This window comes from Hyperolius riggenbachi, chromosome 2 (genome assembly GCF_040937935.1).
Source record: "Hyperolius riggenbachi isolate aHypRig1 chromosome 2, aHypRig1.pri, whole genome shotgun sequence".
NCBI lineage: Eukaryota > Metazoa > Chordata > Amphibia > Anura > Hyperoliidae > Hyperolius > Hyperolius riggenbachi.
The window spans coordinates 318,724,926-318,747,916 of NC_090647.1; the positions used below are offsets into that span (position 1 = coordinate 318,724,926).

Sequence of the window (22,991 nt, forward strand, 5' to 3'; positions counted from 1 at the left end):
CTTGGTTTATGGTGGCTTAAAAGGCATTTTATTGACAAGTTTAAAAATATCGTAAATACTTAAAAGAAAAGATCCTCTGCCTGAGAAACAAATATAGATCTGAACCAATCAGTACTTCCATATGTTAATCTGTATTGAAAACACCTTAACACAGAAAAAAAAGCTAAAATCATTTAAAATGAGCACATGGACAATGGGGGTCCTGTTACATCATATCAATACCAAATATATATCTCACTATATCACATTACCGCACGTATAAACACATATATAATGTCTCATCAATACAAATGGCAATAAATCAACACCTTCTGTGCACACTATGAATCAAAAGAATGCACCACAATTGAAAAATAAAGCAACAACAAAACCAAATGGTGGAAATATCAGATTCAAAAAACCTCTTGTATTTAACTATACAGGTCCTGCGCTTCCACATATTATTATTATTATTATTATTTAGTATTTATATAGCGCCGACATATTACGCAGCGCTGTACAGTATATATATATTGTCTTGTCACTAACTGTCCCTCAAAGGAGCTCACAATCTAATCCCTACTATTAACAGATGTCTATGTATGTATTGTGTAGTGTAAGTACTGTAGTCAAGGGCCAATTTAGGGAGAAGCCAATTAACTTATCTGTATGTTTTTGGGATGTGGGAGGAAACCGGAGTACCCAGAGGAAACCCACGCAGACACGGGGAGAACATACAAACTCCTTGCAGATGGTGCCCTGGCTGGGATTCGAACCGTGGACCCAGCACTGCAAGGTGAGAGCACTAACCACTACGCCACCGTGCTGCCCGTACACATATACCAAATGGTTCTGATAGTAGCAATGGTGCCAGTACAATCAAGCCCATAGTACAAAAAATATATGTATAATTACCTGCTGCGTGCGTCTGTAGACAGTGCGACCCCCAGGTGTCCCCTCCACACGTATCGCGGCCAAGCGGCCAAGCTTTTTCAAGAGGTACCTGACAGTGCTCCGGTGCGCATTTAAATAGAGCCGCCCGCCACTATGAGTTCGTCCAGTCACTTCCGGTACGCGTCATGCGTGGCCACGCATGTACGCTATGACGATGGTCCTCTCAGTCAGAGGGACCATCGCGCATGCGTATGTCAGTCAAACAGTCTCCGGCGGGCAGAATCATGATACAGTGGAAGCGCTGATTAAATTTCCAGCATAATCAAATAGCTAAATAATACTATAAGTAAAATCTCACTGGATGCAATTAAGGAAATAAAGAACTATGTATAATTGTCTAAGTTGTTTTTCATAAATAGCAGACTGAATAAAAATCAATCTATAAAAATGCAAGCGAGAATCATTCTCAATACAAAGGCTCCATCTAGTGGACATTCAAGATATTACCATATTCTATCTCATACAATCAGTTATCTATAGAGTGTACAATCTAAATAATATATCTAAATACAAAGTGCATAGTGATAATGTGCAAAACCTACAACCTCAATCAATAAAACATACAAATTGATAATACATGCTGTACAAAACTGTTAGTGTCAATCAACACCCCAGAGGACATTTCATATATTTCTTCTTTTTTTCCCTCTCTTTTCTTGATTCACTTTCGCCCTCATAATCAATATCTTCATCTTTAAATTCCAATGTCGTGTTTCTTGTTAAGAAAAGTGCCAGTGCAAATCGTGCAAATATTGCATGTGCAAAAATGAATTCTCTGTGAAAGATAGCACTGTGAGAATGGTCATATCCAAAATATAAAACAACTCTCATTCCCCATGTCAACCTAAAAACAATGTTGACATAACCTCAACCAAAGTGCATAACCAGTGCATCAGACTGTACTCACTCAGTCCATATAAAATCCAAAAAGTGCTTGGTGCAAAACATTTTATATAGGGTCCACTCACCAAGGACCCAATTAAACATATCAAATCAACCAGTGAATGTGTACCCATACCTCACATACAGACAGACTACCACATAAAATGCAGAGAATGAAAATGGTATACAAAGATACTCACTCTATCACTCTAAGTTTAAAAATATCACCTAGAAGAAAACTCAGGTGAAAAAGTGAATTGCATATGGCCCCCTGGGACGTATGCAATTAACTTTTCCTCCTGAGTTTTCTCCTAGGTGGTATTTTTACTTCTTGCAATAAAATGCCTTTTAAACCAGCAGCAAGCATGAAAACACTCAAAATTATTTTGAAGGTACTTATTCACCTTCTTTTTGATACTTTTTCCACTGCAAAGTGCAGAAAATTATTTTAAAGAGAAGATGAAAAATTATCTCCTGGGAGACAACTTAGGAAAAAAAGTGAATTGCATATGGCCCCCTGTCTTTAACCCTCCTGGCGGTTTGCAAAAAATCCGCCAGGGGGCAGTAAATCAGTTTCTTTTTTAATTTTTTTTTTCTTTTTCATGTAGTGAGACAAGGTCTCGCTACATGATAGCCGCTTCAAAGAACGGGATCTCCTGGAGGGCTTCCCCCGTCGACATCATGACGTCAAAGGTGACTCCGATCCACCCCACAGCGCTGCCTGGCACTGATTGGCCAGGCAGCGCACGGGGTCTGGGGGGGGGGGGGGGCGGCCGCGGCGCGACGAATAGCGGCGGATCGGCGGGCAGCGGCGGCGATCGCATTGCACATGCAGCTAGCAAAGTGCTAGCTGCGTGTAGCAAAAAAAAATTATGCAAATCGGCCCAGCGGGGCCTGAGCGGTGCCTTCCGACGGCATAGCCCATGCTCAGCACGGGCTTACCGCCAGGGAGGTTAACTTTAGAATTCTGGAGTTATTTTAAGGATTGAAGAGTTAACTTTAGAGATCACACCTTAACTTAAAGACAGAAGAGTTAACTTTAGGTTTGTCTGAGGTAAAATGTTTTCTGAATACTGCATGCCTTTTCACCATGGTGATAACTCTAGAAACGTTATTAAAGACAAGAGATAAGCTTAGTGAATTGAGGCCAATGTGGGAAAATATTTCTCCAACAGGGAAATATACAGCAGTAAACCATCACTTGTAAAGGGAAGAACAGTTTAAACCACCATCACAATTTAATTGCAAACATTAATTACTGTTTAAAGACCACCAGGGTACATGTTAGAGCCATGGATGTCCGAGGAACAGGAAATCAGGAAACATCTTCCCAGTGAAGATGCATTAAAATCAAATAAACACAAAAGAGGCTGTGATCTTTTCCCACATAATTCAAAGCTGAAGTTTGTTTTTACCTTTTAGTTGTGTTTTACTAAGAGATTTATTTAAAAAAAAAGTGTATTATAATGGTTAAACATTATGAATAATTGGAGTATTAATGTACAACCGATCTGGCTGATTTTGATGGTACAGGACGTTTTGAGCAACAGCCCTACTACAACTACAAATCCTTGCCTGTTGCTTTTGTAAAACTTGTCTCTCAGCTCCTAATTGCCTATGTAGTTATCCTACCCACTGTTGTGTCAGAGTATTGTCAACTGTGTAATACACAATCCCCACCACATTTCACATTATAGTTAGTGCTGGCATTTGCATTTTTACGTCTTTTCCTATGCAACAACTATGTATACATGTACAAGGATTATGGACCAGCAAGGATCGGGACTCCATCCTTCTGAACAGACACCTCACTAGCCTGCTAGGTATCAACACAACTTGTTGCTGTGGAAGAGGGCCAACAGTGCAGCTCATGATGGAGCAGCATCTAGTGGCAGCGCGAGCAGGAGAACAATTCCCTCAGCATATGCTTTTTGGCAGCTTAATGGTATTATAGTTTTATTTTAATCAGCAGCCACCGCTAAGAATTTACAGTGAGCTCAATTTGCTCCTCTTTTTTACCTTGGCAAGAGTACTGTATGTAAAAAAAAAACCTTCTAAGCCATATCATACAACAGGGCTGTCCAACTCCAGTCCTCGAGGGCCATATCCATGCCAGTGTTTAGGAAGGAAAGAAGAAATTGAGAAATGTGTTCTTCTTGATGAACCACACCCTTCCTGATTCAGAACCATCAATAATTTGTGCTGTGCTAAAAATGTGTGAGGACCTCGGCCCTTGAGGACTGGAGTTGGACCGCACTGATTTACAAAAAGTCTTATATTAATATATCTTGATGTGTAGATGTATATCCAATCAAACAATGCCTGATGTGCATTTCACAACCCTTTGGTAGCTATTTCAGTATTCATTAATTAGTCCGCATCAACAATCCAATCATCTGAACAGGTTGGAGGTTGGAGCAGTCACATGTAGGCCACCTGAAACATTGAGTGTTCACTGATACTGACTACAGTAAGGTGTTCAGGGAACAGAATCCCATCTGGCGGGTGATGTGTCATGAAACACAAATACCTAAATATGTATATGTTATCATCTTTTGACTGTCCATTAAACACGTACATTTTTAGCCTTGGATAAATGTTGGCTTGTCCATAAAGACAAATTTTGACTTATTGCCTTTTTTATTTATTTATTTAAGTATTTATATTTCTCCGACATGTTACACAGCGCTGTACAGAGTATATTATCTTGTCACTAACCGTCCCTCAGAGGGGCTCACAACAACTTTGTTTGACTATGTAACCCTTACAGTCAAAACAAAAAGAAAAAAATGTCATAGTGTAGTTATATGTTGACATGTTTATCATCTCATTTTACATGTCAGTTCAGGAACCTTGTTTTTCTACTGGATTGAAAATGGTTTGTGTGGTATGTTTGTTCCTTTTTCTGTTATGTTCCAGACTGATCATATTATCAGTATATACTATCAACATACTAAACCAGTGTTCCCCAACCCTGTCCTCAAGGCCCACCAACAGTGCATGTTTTGTGGAAATCCACAGAGGTAGTTAATCCGCTCTGCTGAGACACCAATTACCTCATCTATGAATGTTTGTGGTTTTCTGCAAAACACATACTGATGGTGGGCCTTGAGGACAGGGTTGGGGAACGGTGCACTAAAGCATATGTTTCCTTAACAGCCTTTATGACAGTAAACATGCATATTTTCTGTTCTTTAATGTAAATACTTACAGTAACGGGGCGTGGCTAGCGCGGGCATGTGAGCAGACGTGTGTTCCTGAGCTCTGCTCCTCGGCAACCTTAATCCTTCTCCATCCTGTCCATTATCGAGGAAAAAAGTACTTTATACTACCTGGGTAGAACGCCAAGGAATCCACAGCGTAATTATGCCTCCAAAAAACAAAGACAAAGACAAAGAGAAGATAACGGGCCCGCTTGACAAATATAGGCAGCCGATCCAAGATGGCGTGGCGCCGGATCCCCCTCCAGAGGCTGAGGACGCCTCCCCGCCAGATACTGCACAGATATTAGAAGCTATCAACGCTATGCATGCCTCGCTCACAGCAACCTTCACAACTAAGGTAGATGAGGTTAAAGCCGACATCCAGCTAATCCGTGCCGACATGGGGAACCTGCGGGAAAGAGTAAGAGAAACGGAGAGGCGTATATCCGCCCTGGAGGACGACACGAGGCATCTTCCGCGTGAACAGTGTTCTACACAATCTCAGGTGAGAACCATGCTTCTCCGACAAGAAGACATGGAAAACCGTCTTCGACGGAACAATATCCGTCTTATAGGCCTGCCGGAGAAAGCAGAGGGAGATAATGCCGAGGAATTTCTAGAGCGGTTCCTCACAGAACACTTCGGCCGCGATGCCTTTACCACATGCTTTTCTGTGGAGCGGGCCCATCGGATCCCCTCTAGGCCTCAACCTGTTGGCGCCAAGCCCCGTACATTCATCGGGAAGCTACTTCATTTCAGAGATCGAGACACAGTCTTGCGTCTGTCTCGTGAAAAGGGAGATATACAAATGGAGAATGTCACCATCTCCATCTTTCCTGATTTTGGTGTGGAGACGCAAAAAATGCGCGCCAGCTTCATCGAGGCAAAGCGAAAGCTCCGACAACGTGGGATACAGTACGCCATGCTATTCCCTGCCCGCCTTAGGGTAGTTGCTGATGGGGAAACACATTTCTTCACCACGGCCTCTGAAGTCTTCTCTTGGCTAGACAAACGGCCAACAACAGCAGCTTCTCCGCTGCGGGATTCCTAGGATCTACGCCTATCATGTCTGCAAGGACTATCTTGTTTCCTTTGAGTGATCCTATAATCATCTATCCATGCTGTAAGTACTACCTCACAGTATCGTTATTGCGAAGTAAAATTACAATCTGTTCATTATTATCTATACATCTAATACGCAGCATGGCAGGATGCCATAGAAGTCACTTTTCATTCCCCCTTTCTTTTTTGCCGGGGCGAGATTGGGCCACCCTGCTCACTATGTATATGCCTGCGTTGGAACTTGTTTTTACCCCCCCTGGGGTGATTGACTTTACTAGCATAATGCCACACTTCTGCAATGAAGCTCTGCACCCTGCAGATCGGTTAAAGAAGAGTCATCACCTCAGAGACTATGTTTTATTGGGAGTAATGCTCCGGTCACGTTTTAATGGCAAGGAGCTGGGAGTTTATCTGGTTCTCTGTTTTAAGCCTGTGTACTATGGTGCCTGTGTGGGGGACGGGGGAGAGGGGAGAGGTTCGGGATATTATGTGTTAGCACTATATCATGGAGGCTAAAGTTTCCTTTATAACTTGGAATGTGCGGGGAATAAGGGATAAAATTAAAAGATCTGTGATTATGAATACCCTAAGGAAGCATGCGGTGGATGTGATAGCTATACAAGAGACCCATTTAGACGATTCATTAACCAGAGCAGTATCTAGGCCTTGGATAGGGTGGAGCTACCACTCCTTATACACCTCTCACTCCCGTGGAGTTTCCATTTTAATTACACGCAGAGCCTATTTCCAGCACTGTGATAGTAAAATAGACAGTGATGGCAGATTTATTTTCTTGAATTGTATCCTCTACAACGTGCCAATTCTTATAATTGCAATATATATACCTCCACCCTTCCAATATGATGTAATTAAAAAAGCACTATCCTATATGGCTAAATTTCCACACTTGCCTGCTGTATGGCTAGGGGATTTCAATTATGTATTGTTTCCCTTTCTCGATAAACACCCCAATGCTAGCACTTCCACCGCGCCAACTAAGCTGCTGCAAATGTTACAGATGGTTTCCGTAATTGATGTATGGCATGAGTTCTTTCCTGGGGCATCCGCATACTCCTGCTACTCAGCATCCCACCATTCACGTTCGCGAATTGATTATCTCCTTGCTAGTGATTCACTTCTACCAAATTGTAAGTCTATTGAGTATCTACCTGCAGTATTGTCTGATCATTCCCCATGTAAGGCTCCCTGCACACTGCAAATCCGTTTTCCGATTCCGATTCCGATTCCGTTTCCGATTCCGATTCCGTTTCCGATTTTCCTTGAATACATTCAACAGAAAAACGGATCAAAAAACGCAGCATGCAGTTAAGATTAAAAATCTGAATCGGAATCGGATGTAAAAACAGATTAAAAAGCGGAATCGGAATCTGAAATGCATGCAGTGTGCAAGAGGCCTAAAGCAGTCTTTTCCTGGGTCTTTCCGCCACGAGCTGATCTATGGAAGTTAAATTCATTTTGGATAACTAAGATTCTGCCCACAATACCTATGGAGCGACTCATACGGGAGTGTGTGGATGCCCAGGGAGAGGAGGTCTCCTATGCTTCAATCTGGAGCGTGGTAAAAATGCATATTAAGTATATCTTTTGTAAAGAAATTAAAAAATGCAAAGCAGTATCTGCACAGCAGGAACAGTCTGCTAAAACTGATCTAGCCAATGCAGAACGAGCATATGCTGTTTCCCCTACTCTAGTCACGGAGCAGAACTATAAATCTAAATTAGCTGCATATGAGCATATATTGGTAGAAAAAGCCAATCGCAAATTACTCTTCGCCAAGCAGGGATGGTACGAATCAGGTGATCAATGCGGCGCTTTGCTAGCCAAGATATCTAGACAGCGAGAGACGCCACAGGTAATCACCCATATTGCGGAAGCAAATGGTCAAATCCTAACTGAACCTGCTGCAATACTAAAAAGATTTGAACTTTATTATAGTACTTTGTACACTAAACAAACATCTAAATTACCTACTGAAATTGATGAATACCTTGCACAGATAAACCTACCTACTCTTACGGAATCCCAAATCTTACTATTAGATAGACCCATTAGTATGACAGAGATTAATGACGCCATAGCGTCTCTTCCCTCCTCTAAGTCCCCTGGCTCTGACGGCCTTCCGGCAGAACTATACAAAGAACTGGCGACTACACTTAGTCCTATCTTACTAAAACTATATAACGTAGCATTGGAGCAAGGAGAACTACCCTACTCAATGCGAGAAGCAATTATCTCCCTTATTCTAAAACCTGGGAAAAATCCGCAAGAATGCAGTTCATACCGTCCAATATCATTACTACAGACTGATATTAAAATTCTAGCTAAAGTAGTAGCGCGCAGACTCAACGCCGTGATAGTGGACCTCGTCCACAAGAATCAGTCCGGATTTATCTCCAATAGATCCACGGCTTTGAACCTGCGTCGCCTATACATCAATCTGCAAGCCAAACATAGTAATACTGGCACTCGTGTCTTAGTATCACTAGATACAGAAAAAGCTTTTGACACAATAGAATGGGACTTCCTTTTTGCAGTTTTAAATAAATTTGGTTTTGGAAACAAATTCTCCTCTTGGGTTCGTCTACTCTACAGTGGCCCTGTGGCTAGGGTCAAGGTGAATGGTTGTCTGTCACCCTCCTTTTTACTACAACGTGGAACACGGCAAGGATGTCCCTTGTCCCCCCTTCTCTTTGACCTGGCCATAGAGCCACTGGCAGCATTAATCAGAAATGAAGGTAGAATTAGGGGGTGGAAAAAGGGTGACATTGTGGAAAAAGTCAGTCTATATGCAGACGACATGCTTCTATATTTATCAGACCCAGGTGAGTCCCTGAGGGTGTCTCTCGCTGTCATTTCTACATTTGGTCTTTTCTCAGGGTTACGTATAAATTGGTCCAAATCCTCCATCCTGCCAGTAGATATATTTGCCCCAACGAAAGATCAGTTGGAATCTCCTTTGCAGTGGGTTAGTGTGTTTCGCTATCTTGGTATAAATAAATCACGATCAATAACAGAATATGATACCCTTAACCTTGCTCCTTTACTACAATTTATGATTACAAAACTCCGGGCATGGGAAAAATTACCATTATCAACTCTGGGTCGTGCCAATATATTCAAAATGATACTACTCCCTAAGATACTATACGTTACCTGGCATTCTCCCGAATACCTCCCTCCAGCTAAATTTGCGAAACTGAATGCACAACTTACACAGTTCATATGGTCTAATCACAGACATAGATTATCATTATCAGTGTTGCAACGTCCCAAGGATATGGGCGGAATAGCACTACCTGACTGCCACTCATATTATCTAGCAGCTCAGTTATCTCTACTTTATGATGGATTCAGGGAGGGTAAGGAGACTTTACAGTCTCTTCTCTTTGATGAACTGGGGGTGCAATACACTGACCCACTGTATAATTTATTAAAGGGCAGAAGGGGCATCTCTCACTTTCACAGGCTTCCTCCAACGCTTAAACAAATGTTTATCATCTGGGATAGGGCACACCAAAAGTCATTACATACCAATACGATTAAACATCTCCCGCTATGGGAAAACCAAAACCTAAAAGAATTTTGTAAGCTTACTGATAATACCTTTTGGATAAATAAGGGGATAAAGTTTCTTTTTCAATTAATGCAGGGAAATATGGTTAAGTCGTTTGCTCAGGTGGCTGAGGAATTCCATTTGCAAAGTACCGCCTTCTATAGATATATGCAATTAACCCATGCTCTCTACAAACAATTTGACCTTCTCCCAACAGAGTTAAAAGATACAATTATCTATGACATATTAGGAGGCAGTATCTCTAAACATCTAATAACTATGCTATACAACGCAATTATCTCCCCTGAAGCTAGTGTCAAAGCCAACTCTCGCAAGCTATTATGGGAAATGGATGTTGGCACGATAGATGATCAGGAATGGGAAGACTCCCTTGATAAGGTCTTGCTGGTATCCCCACATGCCCCTGATAGGCTGATTTACTTATATGTCCTCCATAGAGCATTTCTCACCCCAGTCCGCCTCTCTAAATTTAAACCTGGAGCTTCTCCAAACTGCCCTAAATGTACGACAGATAGGGGCACCTTTTTTCATATGGTCTGGTCCTGTCCAGAAGTTAACGCATATTGGACTCAAATTGTCAAATTCTTAAATGACTACATGGGCTGCCCGATCACATGTGACCCAAAGATTTGCTTACTTCACATTTTTCCATCTACATTCTCGGATAAAAATATCCAACGTTTTACTTTAGAAGTCCTTCATATAGCCCGAAAGCTTCTTACCCGGTACTGGATACTTCCTACAATTCCTACTCGTTCTGAATGGATCAGTAGTGTTAATAAAGTTATCCCATTTCGAAAGGCCATTTATGAAAAAAGAGGCACCCTAACTAAATTTAACAATATCTGGAGAAAATGGATAGATTCTCCTCGCACCCGTAGGTAAATTACTTGGTCCTTGTAAGCAACCCCATTAAGTACACCTTCCATGATTTCTTCTTTCTCTTTCTGTGATAAATAACTTATACAGAAATGTCTCCTCCCTCCCGGACCTTTCTCCTGCCCCCCTCTCCCCCCCCCCCCCCCCGTTGGTTTAATCATTACCCTTTTAGATCTTGACACCAATTTTCAAGTAACAGGCTATGTTATTGTTGTTAATGTTGTTCATGTTGGGATTTAAGCTCTGAAAGCAGATCCGGTTAAGCAACTATCCTGATTGTATTACTGTACTCCTTTATAAACCTCACTGATATTGCTTATATATATGTCTAATGTAAATCCAGACTATGTATGTCTTATTTTGATCAATAAACTTGATTTGCTTTCAAAAAAAAAAAATACTTACAGTAACACTGGGATCCAGCTACCCCGCCTAAAAAAAGAAACATAAAAATAAATGCACATAAATACAATAAAGGTGACTTCTTGGTTATCAAGATACTTTGAACCTGGATCTTTTCTGGTGGACCACCTTTTTAGAGATCCAGGCAAGCAAACCAAGGGCATTCCACCCCACACATGTGCAGATATTCTAGAGAGAGAGAAGGTAGGAATGAGCGAGAACGATCTTGTGAAAATAGAGATAATTAGTTATTCACACATAGCATGTTTTTGAAATTCCCATTACTTTGAAGCTGAACCATTTCTGCTGGACCCCCTATTTAGAGGTGTACATATTATTATGCCGCCAGGCATCTGGGCGCAGGGCGAGCTAAATGACAGCTCACCCTGCTGCTGCTGAAATTGCTGGCCGGGTTAAATACTGTTTCCTCTCTGAGTTGTAGCAATTTGGGGTCTGGCTATTTACCATTCTATCTTCTTACCCTTCTGAACCAGAACTACTGCCTTGAAGGCGGAAGTGTAAGAAAATGAAACACTGCATGGAGTGCATGGTAAGGGAGGCTGAGGTGAGTTATTCCCCACATACACATTCCACCCCCCTCACACTCAAGGACAATCTCGCTTTTGCAAGATCATTCTCGCTCATCCCTAGTAGGAGGTTGGACAAAGAAAACTAAAATAATTCCAGCCAACAATTACATGGCTGGAATGCTGGAGTACACTACAGAGGACCCTGGAAAGCTGGAAGAAATCATTGATAAAGTTGGAATATACTTTATACTGCACTTCTTACTACTTGAAATAGAATTCCATTAATTCAGAGAATACTATGTAGTATTTTATCCTGTATGCTAGAGAGTGCCTAAAGGCACGTATACACGCCCAACTTTTTTAACCACTTCCCGACCGCCGTATTGACAATTGGCGGCCGGGAAGTGGACCCCGCAAGGACCGCCATATTGACAAATAGCGGCGGTCCTTGTAGGGGCATGGGCGGAGCGATCACGTCATCCGTGATGCGATCCTCCGCCGCCGCCTGGCTCTGCTCACCCGCCACAACATCCCGCCGGCCATACGGAAGCGCCGGCGGGATGTTAACCCGATGATCGCCGCATACAAAGTGTATAATACACTTTGTAATGTTTACAAAGTGTATTATACAGGCTGCCTCCTGCCCTGGTGGTCCCAGTGTCCGAGGGACCACCAGGGCAGGCTGCAGCCACCCTAGTCTGCACCAAGCACACTGATTTCCCCCCCTGCCCCCTGATCGCCCACCGCACCTTTCAGACCCCCCCCCCCCCCCTGGCCAACCCCCAGACCCATGTTTACACCCAATCCCCCTCTAATCACCCATCAATCACTCCCTGTCACTATTGTCAACGCTATTTTTTTTTATCCCCCCCCCCCCCTGCCCCCTGCTCCCTCCTGATCACCCCCCACCCCTCAGATTCTCACCAGACCCGCCCCCCATGTACTGTATGCATCTATCCCCCCTGATCACCTGTCAATCACCCATCATCCACCCCCTGTCACTGCCACCCATCAACCTGCCCCTTGCAGGCAATCTGATCACCCACCCACACTAATAGATCGCCCGCAGATCCGACATCAGATCACCACCCAAGCGCAGTGTTTACATCTATTCTCTCCTCTAAACACCCACTAATTACCCATCAAGCACCCATCAATCACTCCCTATCACCACCTGTCACTGTTACCCATCAGATCAGACCCTAATCTGCCCCTTGCGGGCACCCAATCACCCGCCTACACCCCCTGTCACTGCCACCCATCAATCACCCCCTGTCACTGCCACCCATCAATCAGCCCCTAACCTGCCCCTTGCGGGCAATCTGATCACCCACCCACACCAATAGATCGCCCGCAGATCCGACGTCAGATCACCTCCCAAGTGCACTGTTTACATCTGTTCTCTCCTCCAAACACCCACTAATTACCAATCAATCACCCCCTGTCACTGCTACCCATCAGATTAGACCCCTATCTGCCCCTAGGGCACTCAATCACCCGCCCATACCCTCTGAACGCCCTCAGACCCCAGCCCTGATCACCTCGCCAGTGCATTGCTTGCATATTGCCCCTCTAATCACACCTTGAGACACCCATCAATCACCTCCTGTCACCCCCTAGCACACCTACCCATCAGATCAGGCCCTAATTTACCCCGTGTGGGCTCCTGATCACTCGGCCAAACCCTCAGATCCCCCTCAGACCCCCTTCCGATCACCGCCCCAGTGCATTGATTGCATCTATTTTCCCCTCTAACCACGCCCTGAGACACCCATCAATCACCTCCTGTCACCCCCTAGCACTCCTATCCATCAGATCAGGCCCAATACAACCTGTCATCTAAAAGGCACCCTGCTTATGACCGGTTCCACAAAATTCGCCCCCTCATAGACCACCTGTCATCAAAATTTTCAGATGCTTATACCCCTGAACAGTCATTTTGAGACATTTGGTTTCCAGACTACTCACGGTTTTGGGCCCGTAAAATGCCAGGGTGGTATAGGAACCCCACAAGTGACCCCATTTTAGAAAAAAAGACACCCCAAGGTATTCTGTTAGGTGTATGACAAGTTCATAGAAGATTTTATTTTTTTGTCAAAAGTTAGCGGAAATTGATTTTTATTGTTTTTTTTCACAAAGTGTCTTCTATGAACTCACCATACTCCTAACGGAATACCTTGGGGTGTCTTCTTTCTAAAATGGGGTCACTTGTGGGGTTCCTATACTGCCCTGGCATTTTAGGGGCCCTAAACCATGAGGAGTAGTCTACAAAACAAATGCCTCAAAATGACCTGTGAATAGGACGTTGGGCCCCTTAGCGCACCTAGGCTGCAAAAAAGTGTCACACATGTGGTATTGCCGTACTCAGGAGAAGTAGTATAATGTGTTTTGGGGTGTATTTTTACACATACCCATGCTGGGTGGGAGAAATCTCTCTGTAAATGGACAATTGTGTGTAAAAAAAATCAAAAGATTGTCATTTACAGAGATATTTCTCCCACCCAGCATGGGTATGTGTAAAAATACACCCCAAAACACATTATACTACTTCTCCCGAGTATGGTGATACCACATGTGTGGCACTTTTTTGCACCCTAACTGTGCTAAGGGGCCCAAAGTCCAATGAGCACCTTTAGGATTTCACATGTCATTTTGCGGCATTTGATTTCCAGACTACTCCTCATGGTTTAGGGCCCCTAAAATGCCAGGGCAGTATAGGAACCCCACAAATGACCCCATTTTAGAAAGAAGACACCCCAAGGTATTCTGTTAGGACTATGGTGAGTTCATAGAAGATTTTATTTTTTGTCACAAGTTAGCGGAAAGTGACACTTCGTGAAATAAACAATACAAATCAATTTCCGCTAACTTGTGACAAAAAATAAAATCTTCTATGAACTCACCATAGTCCTAACAGAATACCTTGGGGTGTCTTCTTTCTAAAATGGGGTCATTTGCAGGGTTCCTATACTGCCCTGGCATTTTATTGGCCCTAAACCGTGAGTAGTAGTCTGGAAATCAAATTCCGCAAAATGACCTGTGAAATCCTAAAGGTACTCTGGATTTTGGGCCCCTCAGCACAGTTAGGGTGCAAAAAAGTGCCACACATGTGGTATCGCCGTACTCAGGAGAAGTAGTACAATGTGTTTTGGGGTGTATTTTTACACATACCCATGCTGGGTGGGAGAAATCTCTCTGTAAATGGACAATTGTGTGTAAAAAAAATCAAAAAAATTGTCATTTACAGAGATATTTCTCCCACCCAGCATGGGTATGTGTAAAAATACACCTCAAAACACATTGTACTACTTCTCCTGAGTACGGCAATACCACATGTGTGGCACTTTTTTGCAGCCTAACTGCGCTAAGGGGTCCAAAGTCCAATGAGCACCTTTAGGCTTTACAGGGGTGCTTACAATTAGGCACCCCCAAAATGCCAGGACAGTAAACACACCCCACAAATGACCCCATTTTGGAAAGTAGACACTTCAAGGTATTCAGAGAGGGGCATGGTGAGTCCGTGGCAGATTTCATTTTTTTTGGCGCAAATTAGAAGAAATGGAAACTTTTTTTTTGTCACAAAGTGTCATTTTCTGCTTACTTGTGACAAAAAATAATATCTTCTATGAACTCACTATGCCTCTCAGTGAATACTTTGGGATGTCTTCTTTCCAAAATGGGGTCATTTGGGGGGTATTTATACTATCCTGGAATTCTAACCCCTCATGAAACATGACAGGAGGTCAGAAAAGTCATAGATGCTTGAAAATGGGAAAATTCACTTTTTGCACCATAGTTTGTAAACGCTATAACTTTTACCCAAACCAATAAATATACACTGAATGGGTTTTTTTTTAATCAAAAACATGTTTGTCCACATGTTTCGCGCTGCATGTATACAGAAATTTTACTTTATTTGAAAAATGTCAGCACAGAAAGTTAAAAAAAATCATTTTTTTGCCAAAATTCATGTCTTTTTTGATGAATATAATAAAAAGTAAAAATCGCAGCAGCAATCAAATAGCACCAAAAGAAACCTTTATTAGTGACAAGAAAAGGAGCCAAAATTCATTTAGGTGGTAGGTTGTATGAGCGAGCAATAAACCGTGAAAGCTGCAGTGGTCTGAATGGAAAAAAAGTGCCTGGTCCTTAAGGGGGTTAAAGCCCACGGTCCTCAAGTCGTTAAACAACTTGTCGTCTGACGTTTTGTTGGAACAACAAGTCGGACGTGCGTATGCGCTGTCGAGCGACTGATAACAGCCATTTTGTGCAATGTGCTCAGTGGATCCGTTGGACTAACTGTCATTAAAACTACTGTTAGGTCCGTACTCCGTGCATGTGTACAAACAACTTTTAGATGTTCAAACAACAAGTTGCTTGATCAGTCATTTAATCTAGTCCAGTGTTCTATCTAGTCCATTGTCCATTATCAAGTTGGTTAAACAACATGTAAATTTGTTGGTCAGTGTGTACATGACGTCTGAACGACTTGTTTTTTGCACTACAAGTCGTTCAAACGACAAGTCGGAACGATAATTTGTTCGAAATAATTGGGCATGTGTACGCACCTTTATGCCTTTGCCTGGATGGCATGTAGTCATAAATGACCTTGCTTTGGAGAACACAACGCTGTTGGGGGAATATCCTCTTTGATAGTGAAAAATGGGATTGCAGAGTGCTCTGAGGACAACAACCCCATGGGCTAGTATTGTTCAGGTGGCAGAGGCCCACGCTTGGTGGCTCACCTTTTTTTCTGGGGGGGGGGGGGGGGATATTTTAGCCTGCTCTAGGGATAATTAATTTTAAGTCTTTAGGATAGGAGTTTTGTTTAAATAAAAACAATACATTAATGCTTCTTTCCCACCAGGACGTTGCGTTTTAGGGGACGTTTTAGGTCGCATAACGTGCCCCTAACGCAACACCTGGTAGTGCTGGAGGAGGACGCTACCAAGAGCTGAGTTATGCAGCTCTTGGTGCGCCTTTTTTGTGCTGTGCGATGCGGAGACCACGTGATCCGCATCACGTGGTCCCGCCAGCCAATCGCCGCACAGAGTGGCCGCTCCAGAAAGTAAACACTGCACGTCACAGTGCAGTGAATATTAATTAGCCATGTGGCTGGCCGCACAGCATGCAGCACTTTCTTTTAACCTGCTGCGTTACAATGTAACCCAATGTGGGAACTGTGAACAGCCCATTGATTTTTCATTGCTGTGCGGTGGGCTGCGTTACAGGCTGCACTGCCGTGCGCCTGTAACGTCTTACTGGGAAAGCAGCCTAAAAAGTAAAAAAAAAAAAAGTTAAGAATAAAACTTAAACTCGCTTTTGTGTAAAGTTCTGAGCTGAGTACGACGTCTTACAACCATTCTGTAACCTATCTGACAGTACTGATTGAATCAAGAGATAAATCCGATGGGTCTTTAAGGCTGCTTTCACAGTTTGACGTTACAGGCACACGTTAGTGCAGCCTGTAACGCAGCCCACCGCACAGTAATGAAAAGTCAATGGGCTGTTCACAGTGCCCACGTTGCGTTACATTGTAACGCAAGATGTCAACACAACGTACTGCATGCAGTACTTTATACACGGCTAAGCCACGTTAGACTACTTGCACATGCTCAGTAATGTTGGGGGAGAGCGGCCAGGCACATGGCTAATTAATAATCACTGCACTTTGTGACGTGTGCAGTGTTTACTTCCTGGAGCGGCCGCTCTGTGCGGCGATTGGCTGGCGGGACCACGTGATGCCGCATGCGTCCAAGAGTACGCATCACGGCATCACGGACGCCAGAGTGAGCTGCACAACGCGGCTTGCTCTGACATCCACATCCAACACCACCAGGCGTTGCGTTAGGGGCACTTTATGCAACCATAACGTCCCCTAAAACGCAACGTCCTGGTGGGAAAGTAGCCTAAAACTATCATAATGATTGGCACCTGGGGGTTTTATTACTTGACCTTGTGGAACTAAATCTTCAGAGCACCATAATCTTTGTTAAGTGATTCAGGAGCAATATTCACCTGATTATTAGCTTCTGTATTTTTAGCTAACTCTTTAAGCCTGATACACACATCCAATCTTGATTGACAAATTTTACCACTTCCATGTAGTACGAGGGCCAATGGATTTTTAATGTTTGAACAGATTGTGTAGGTAAGCTCTCATACTACATAGAAATGAAAAAATTGGAAAGTAAAAATTGGATGTGTGCATGCACCTTAAAGGACCACTATCGCAAAAAAAGTTAAAATCTGACAGAACCGACAGGTTTTTGGGCCATCCATCTCCTCATGGGGGATTCTCAGGGTTTTCTTTGTTTTCAACAGAGAGCTGATAAGAGGTACAGTTAGTACTGATACCTTTTTAAATCTCAAAAAGCCAAATAAAGCTGGCCATACACAATACTTTTTTTCCTGGCCGATTTGACCACTCTGATTGAATCTGCCAGAAATCTATAGCACCACAAGCCACATCAATTGTAATTTTGATTGATTTACAGTACCAATAGATTGGCATTACGATCAGATGGAAAACATTGGTCAGTCAGACGTGGTAGGGAGGGGGGGGGGGGGGTTCAGCCCACAGCGTTGTGTATTAAACAGTGCAATGCTGTGGTTCAATAGATTTTTTTGTAGATTTCAAAATCGGTGTATAATTTATGGGGGGGATTCAAACCTTCTCTGATCAATTCAGATCAGAGAGGGACTGGTCTGTTTGCCACATTGTGTAGCAATCTGTGTGTGTATGGGCACCTGAACAATAGATTTAACTTCCTCAGAGTAAATTGGCTGTGAAGCGTAGTGTTTCATGAACTGTGTCCTGATGTGTTTTGTAGCCAAAGGCCAATTCTTCAGATGGTTCTGTGAACCCAGATTAAGTAATCAATTACAGAAGTATTAAAGAAATTAAGAATAAGGCAGGGATCACAATTGTTTGAATTGCATGCTTTTTGCTGCATAACAAACAAAATTCAGGAAAAATCATATTTAATGAAATTAATATGACTGTAAATCACCGTTCTCTGCGATACACAAAGTACGTTTTAATATCACATACTGTATGCAAATTGCATACAATGCTTTCCAATGGAGCTGCAAAAATGCATCTGAGTCGCATGCGTTTTTTTTTTTAAAATTGATCGGATACTGTATTTTTTCACTTGATGAAAAGGCAGATATGCTCCCAGCCTAAAAGTCGTATATACTGTAGATCAGAGCAGGGACAAGGTCCTCCAGCACCCAAGGCTGAGACACCAAAGTACGCCCCTCTACCCCTCCCACCCCCGCTGTCACTCACTGATTGCTGTTAGACTAAGAGGGCCACAGGGCCCACAACCTCCCCAACACCTTAATATCTAGTTATCTGGCTTGCAGTCACTGCTATGTATCCCCTTTTCTTATTTATTTCTGCTTCATACACAATTAGGAATGACAGCTGAATGATTTGTGCGCCCCCTCCTACACTGCGCCTTGAGGCTGGAGCCTCTCCAGCCTATGCCTCGGCCCTGCCCTGCTGTAGATAGAAATGCCTCATATGTGACACCTCCAGAGTCTAGCAATTACATGTGTTAAGGTGCCTATTAATGGTACAATTAATGTGTAAATGTGATTGGAAATAAAATGTCCTCATATTGTAATTATTCCACAGGGCAGTTTCTAGACTAAATTGCACCCAGGGCGAGGGTGTAAAAATCGCCCCCCCCCAGTGGAGAACAGGTATAGGTGCCTGCGGTATAGGTTAGCCAGGTCTAATTGCCCCCAGTATAGTTAGCCACCTATAGGTCCCCCCCCCCCCCCAGTATAGGTAGCCAGGCATAGTTGTCCCCAGTATAGTTTCGCTAGGTAGGGGCCCCAAGTATAGGTTAGCTAGGTGGGTGTCCCCAGTATAGTTTAGATAGGTAGGTGTCCCCATTATAGGTTAGATAAGTAGTTGCCCCCCAGTATAGGTTAGATAGGTAGGTGCCCCGAGTATAGGCAGAGCGAAGAATATTATTGAAGTGCCAAATAAAAAACAAAACTAAAACACACACTCTCTCTCTCTCTCTCTCTCTCTCTCTCTCTCTCTCTCTCTCTATCTATCTATCTATCTATCTATCTATCTATATCTATATATCTATCTATATCTATATCTATATATATATATATCTCTATCTATATCTATATATATATATATATATATATATATATATATATCTATATATATCTATCTATATCTATATATATATATATATATATATCTATCTATATCTATATATATATATATATCTATCTATATCTATATATATATATATATCTATCTATATCTATATATATATATCTCTATATTAGCTGTATGAATTTGGCTGTTGTTGGCTTCGCCCACCTTTTATAACCCTAACACACAGTTACTCAATTACCTAGTTTATGAGCTTTGTGGTCTTTGGCATCAATAATTTGCATTGAAATGAAACAAATCTGATTTTCTTTGGCTCCACTCCCTTTTCTAAATTTGAACCCCAGTCACGCAATGGCCAACTGTACCGGGTTTGAAGCTTGTGCCATTAACAGTGCAAGCAGCAATTAAATATTCCCCTGGCTTTTGTATGCTCCACCCACTTTTCTGAATATTAACCTCCTTGGCGGTAACCCCGAACGTAGTTCGATCGCCGCTATCCGGTGCGGCACGCACCCCCCCCCCCAGACCCCGTGCGCTGCCTGGCCAATCAGGGCCAGGCAGCGCCGAGGAGTGGCCCGGGACTCCCAATGACGTCCCGACGTCAGTGACGTCGGTGACGTCATCCCGCCCGTCGCCATGGCGACGGGAGAAGCCCTCCAGGAAATCCCGTTCTTTGAATGGGATTTCCTGATCGGAGATCGCCGAAGAGAGGGCGGGGGGATGCCGCTGAGCAGCGGCTATCATGTAGCGAGCCCTGGGCTCGCTACATGATATAGAAAAAAAAAATAAAAAAAAAACTGCTGCGCTGCTGCGGATTTTTTTATACCGCCAGGAGGGTTAATCTCACTCAACCAGTGACCAACTGTGCAAAGTTTGAGAACCCTATCATTAACAGTGTAAGAGTGGCTGCAGTTTACATTTTCCAAGTGAAATTTGTATTTGTCTCCACCCACGTTCTGGTTATGGGGATAAAAACTATCCTATATGTTATTCCAGGTAATGTACTATGTGTGTGCCAAATTTCATTAAAATCCGTTCAGCCATTGTTGTGTGATTGAGTAACAAACATCCAAACGTTTGCATATATAATATAAGTAAGATATATTGATTATGCACTTTATGGTTTGCAATTATTGTTGTTCTTAGGGTCCCATTGGATCACACTTAAGGTCCGTACACACGTCGGACTGGAGGCAACGACGGGTCCGTCGTTGCCTCCCGCTCGGTGGGCGTTACAACGACAGTTCGGCGTGTGTACGCACTGTCTGCGGACTGATACGGCTGTTTCTGAGAGATCCGCCGACAGTGCGTACACATGCCGGACTGTCGTTGGAATGCCCACCCAGCGGGAGGCAACGACGGACTCGTCGTTGCCTCCAGTCCGACGTGTGTACGGACCTTTATGGTCAATTCTGCAGAAGCCAGGTTCTACACCCTTAGGGAGCTCATTCATAAACACCTTGGGTTTATTCTTATGGTCATTATCCTGAACATTATCCATTCTATAGTGTGATGCAATTTACTATATATGGTCATATATTGTTGGAGAGGAATATTTTAATGAATTTTAATGTGTACTTTATAGTGTAATGTATGTGAATACAATTGTTATACATTTGCCTAATATAGTATGTGGTGCTTATGGTGGGCCATATAGTTGGTGCTTTATCCCTTTCTAATAAATCACAACCGCTTATGAAAAAAAGTTTTTTTCCAGATGGCTAAATTGTCATTGGACAATCACCATTGGAATCTTTTACATTCGATTTGGGACATCAATGAGGTTTATTTTCTGCCAATCCGATCAGATTTATCTGATCACTTGGATGATTTTTATGCTGAAAATTGTACCATTAGTGGGCACCCTAACATATTAGGGGCCATATGCACTTTTTTCTCTCCTAAGTTGTTTCCTAAGTGATATTTTCATAGCTTATCAATAAAATGTTTTTGAGCCACCAGTAAGTAAGAAAATAGAATTATTTTGATAGTGTTTCTCCACTTTCCTTTTTGTACTTTAATTGCAAAGTGCTGAAAGGTATTTCAAACAGAAAATGAAAACGTATCTCCTAGGAGAAAACTTAGGAGGAAAAGTGACCTATGTTATGGAATTGGCTGGTTTAGACACTCTTTTGTCCTATTTTCCAAATCTTAGCTTTTTTTGTGAGAGCAGCACACTGCTTCATTATGATTTGGTAATCTCTCATTTGGTGTAGTATATAATGGAATACTGATGGGGAGTCATTCACTCTCACTTCTATTTTATGATTAACTTCTAATGTATATAAGGGAGTGAGTTCAGGTATGTTACAGATCAACCTTCTATGGTTCTAACATATGAATCAAATGAACAGTATTACTGGAGTTGTGAGATCTTAGGATATGGCTGACACTGGCGTGCAATGGGCAAGTGTAGAAAGGGATATACATTGTAGAAGAGACAATGGCCCATATGCAATTAACTTTTTCTCCTGAGTTTTCTCCGAGGTGATATTTTTGAACTTGTCAATAAAATGCCTTTAAAAAGAAAGCAAGAAAATAGTCAAAATAATTTTGATGGCACTTTTTCACCTACTTTTTGATACTTTTTCAGTTGAAAAATGCTGGAAAGTTATTTTAAATAGAAGATGAAAAAATATCTCCTGGGAGAAAACGTTAATTGCATATGGGCCAATAGGTCTGATTTACTAAAATGTCTCCACTTAGAGAATGCTGGAGGACATAAGAGATTTGGCAAACCTGAACTGAATGGCTTAAATGTCTAAACTTCTCAAGTATCAGATGACAAAACCTGTCAACTATCACCGGAGTCATGTCAAAGCATAGCCAGAATTGCTGTGCCTTAAAGCTAGAGCCCTCTCAGGTTCACTTCTACATTATAGAATAAAAATAAAAGTTACCTGGAGTCAATGTTGTGAAGAGGAAGAGAGCGCACAGCAGCAGCATTCTGCAGCAGAGTGTGAGGCTCTAGAAGTGAAGAGAACAATTGAAGACATGGTAGAAGGGAGTGGTGAATAAAGAATGCGACACAGATTACAGATAACTGTTCGGGCCAGAAGTAAAGGAAATATCAAGGTGTTCATGACTGAATCATTGCTTATGTATGAATACAGTTATTGCGTGTTTGTATTTTTTAGATTGGCTTGTTTCTGCCTATTGTATAGGTTCCACATGATAACGGCAAATATTGCGCTGAAAAAATTCTACTTTTCCTTTACCTGGACTCCAACAGAAAATATACCAGAACATTGCTGCACATCCCCAGTATCAATAAAATGTTTTCCTTCAATGCCTGACAGGATTTCAGAATTTCATGGATGTGAATACTTCATTCAAAGCAAAGAGTAACTACT

At 42.4% G+C, this 22,991-nt stretch overlaps 1 protein-coding gene across 2 annotated transcripts in view; it reads right to left on the reverse strand.

Annotated features, from left to right (window-relative positions):
• Window positions 1-22,598, reverse strand: part of LOC137544398 (uromodulin-like) — a 75,411-nt gene extending 52,813 nt beyond the window's left edge. For both annotated transcript variants that reach the window (XM_068265465.1, XM_068265464.1), the window contains exons 1-2: window positions 22,539-22,598; window positions 10,960-10,986 (exon numbers count right to left, since the gene is read on the reverse strand). In XM_068265465.1, the coding sequence (XP_068121566.1) occupies window positions 10,960-10,986; window positions 22,539-22,584 (73 nt within the window). In that variant the 5' untranslated portion in view covers window positions 22,585-22,598. The remainder of the gene's footprint in view (window positions 1-10,959; window positions 10,987-22,538) is intronic.
• Between the last annotated feature and the right edge of the window lie 393 nt (window positions 22,599-22,991).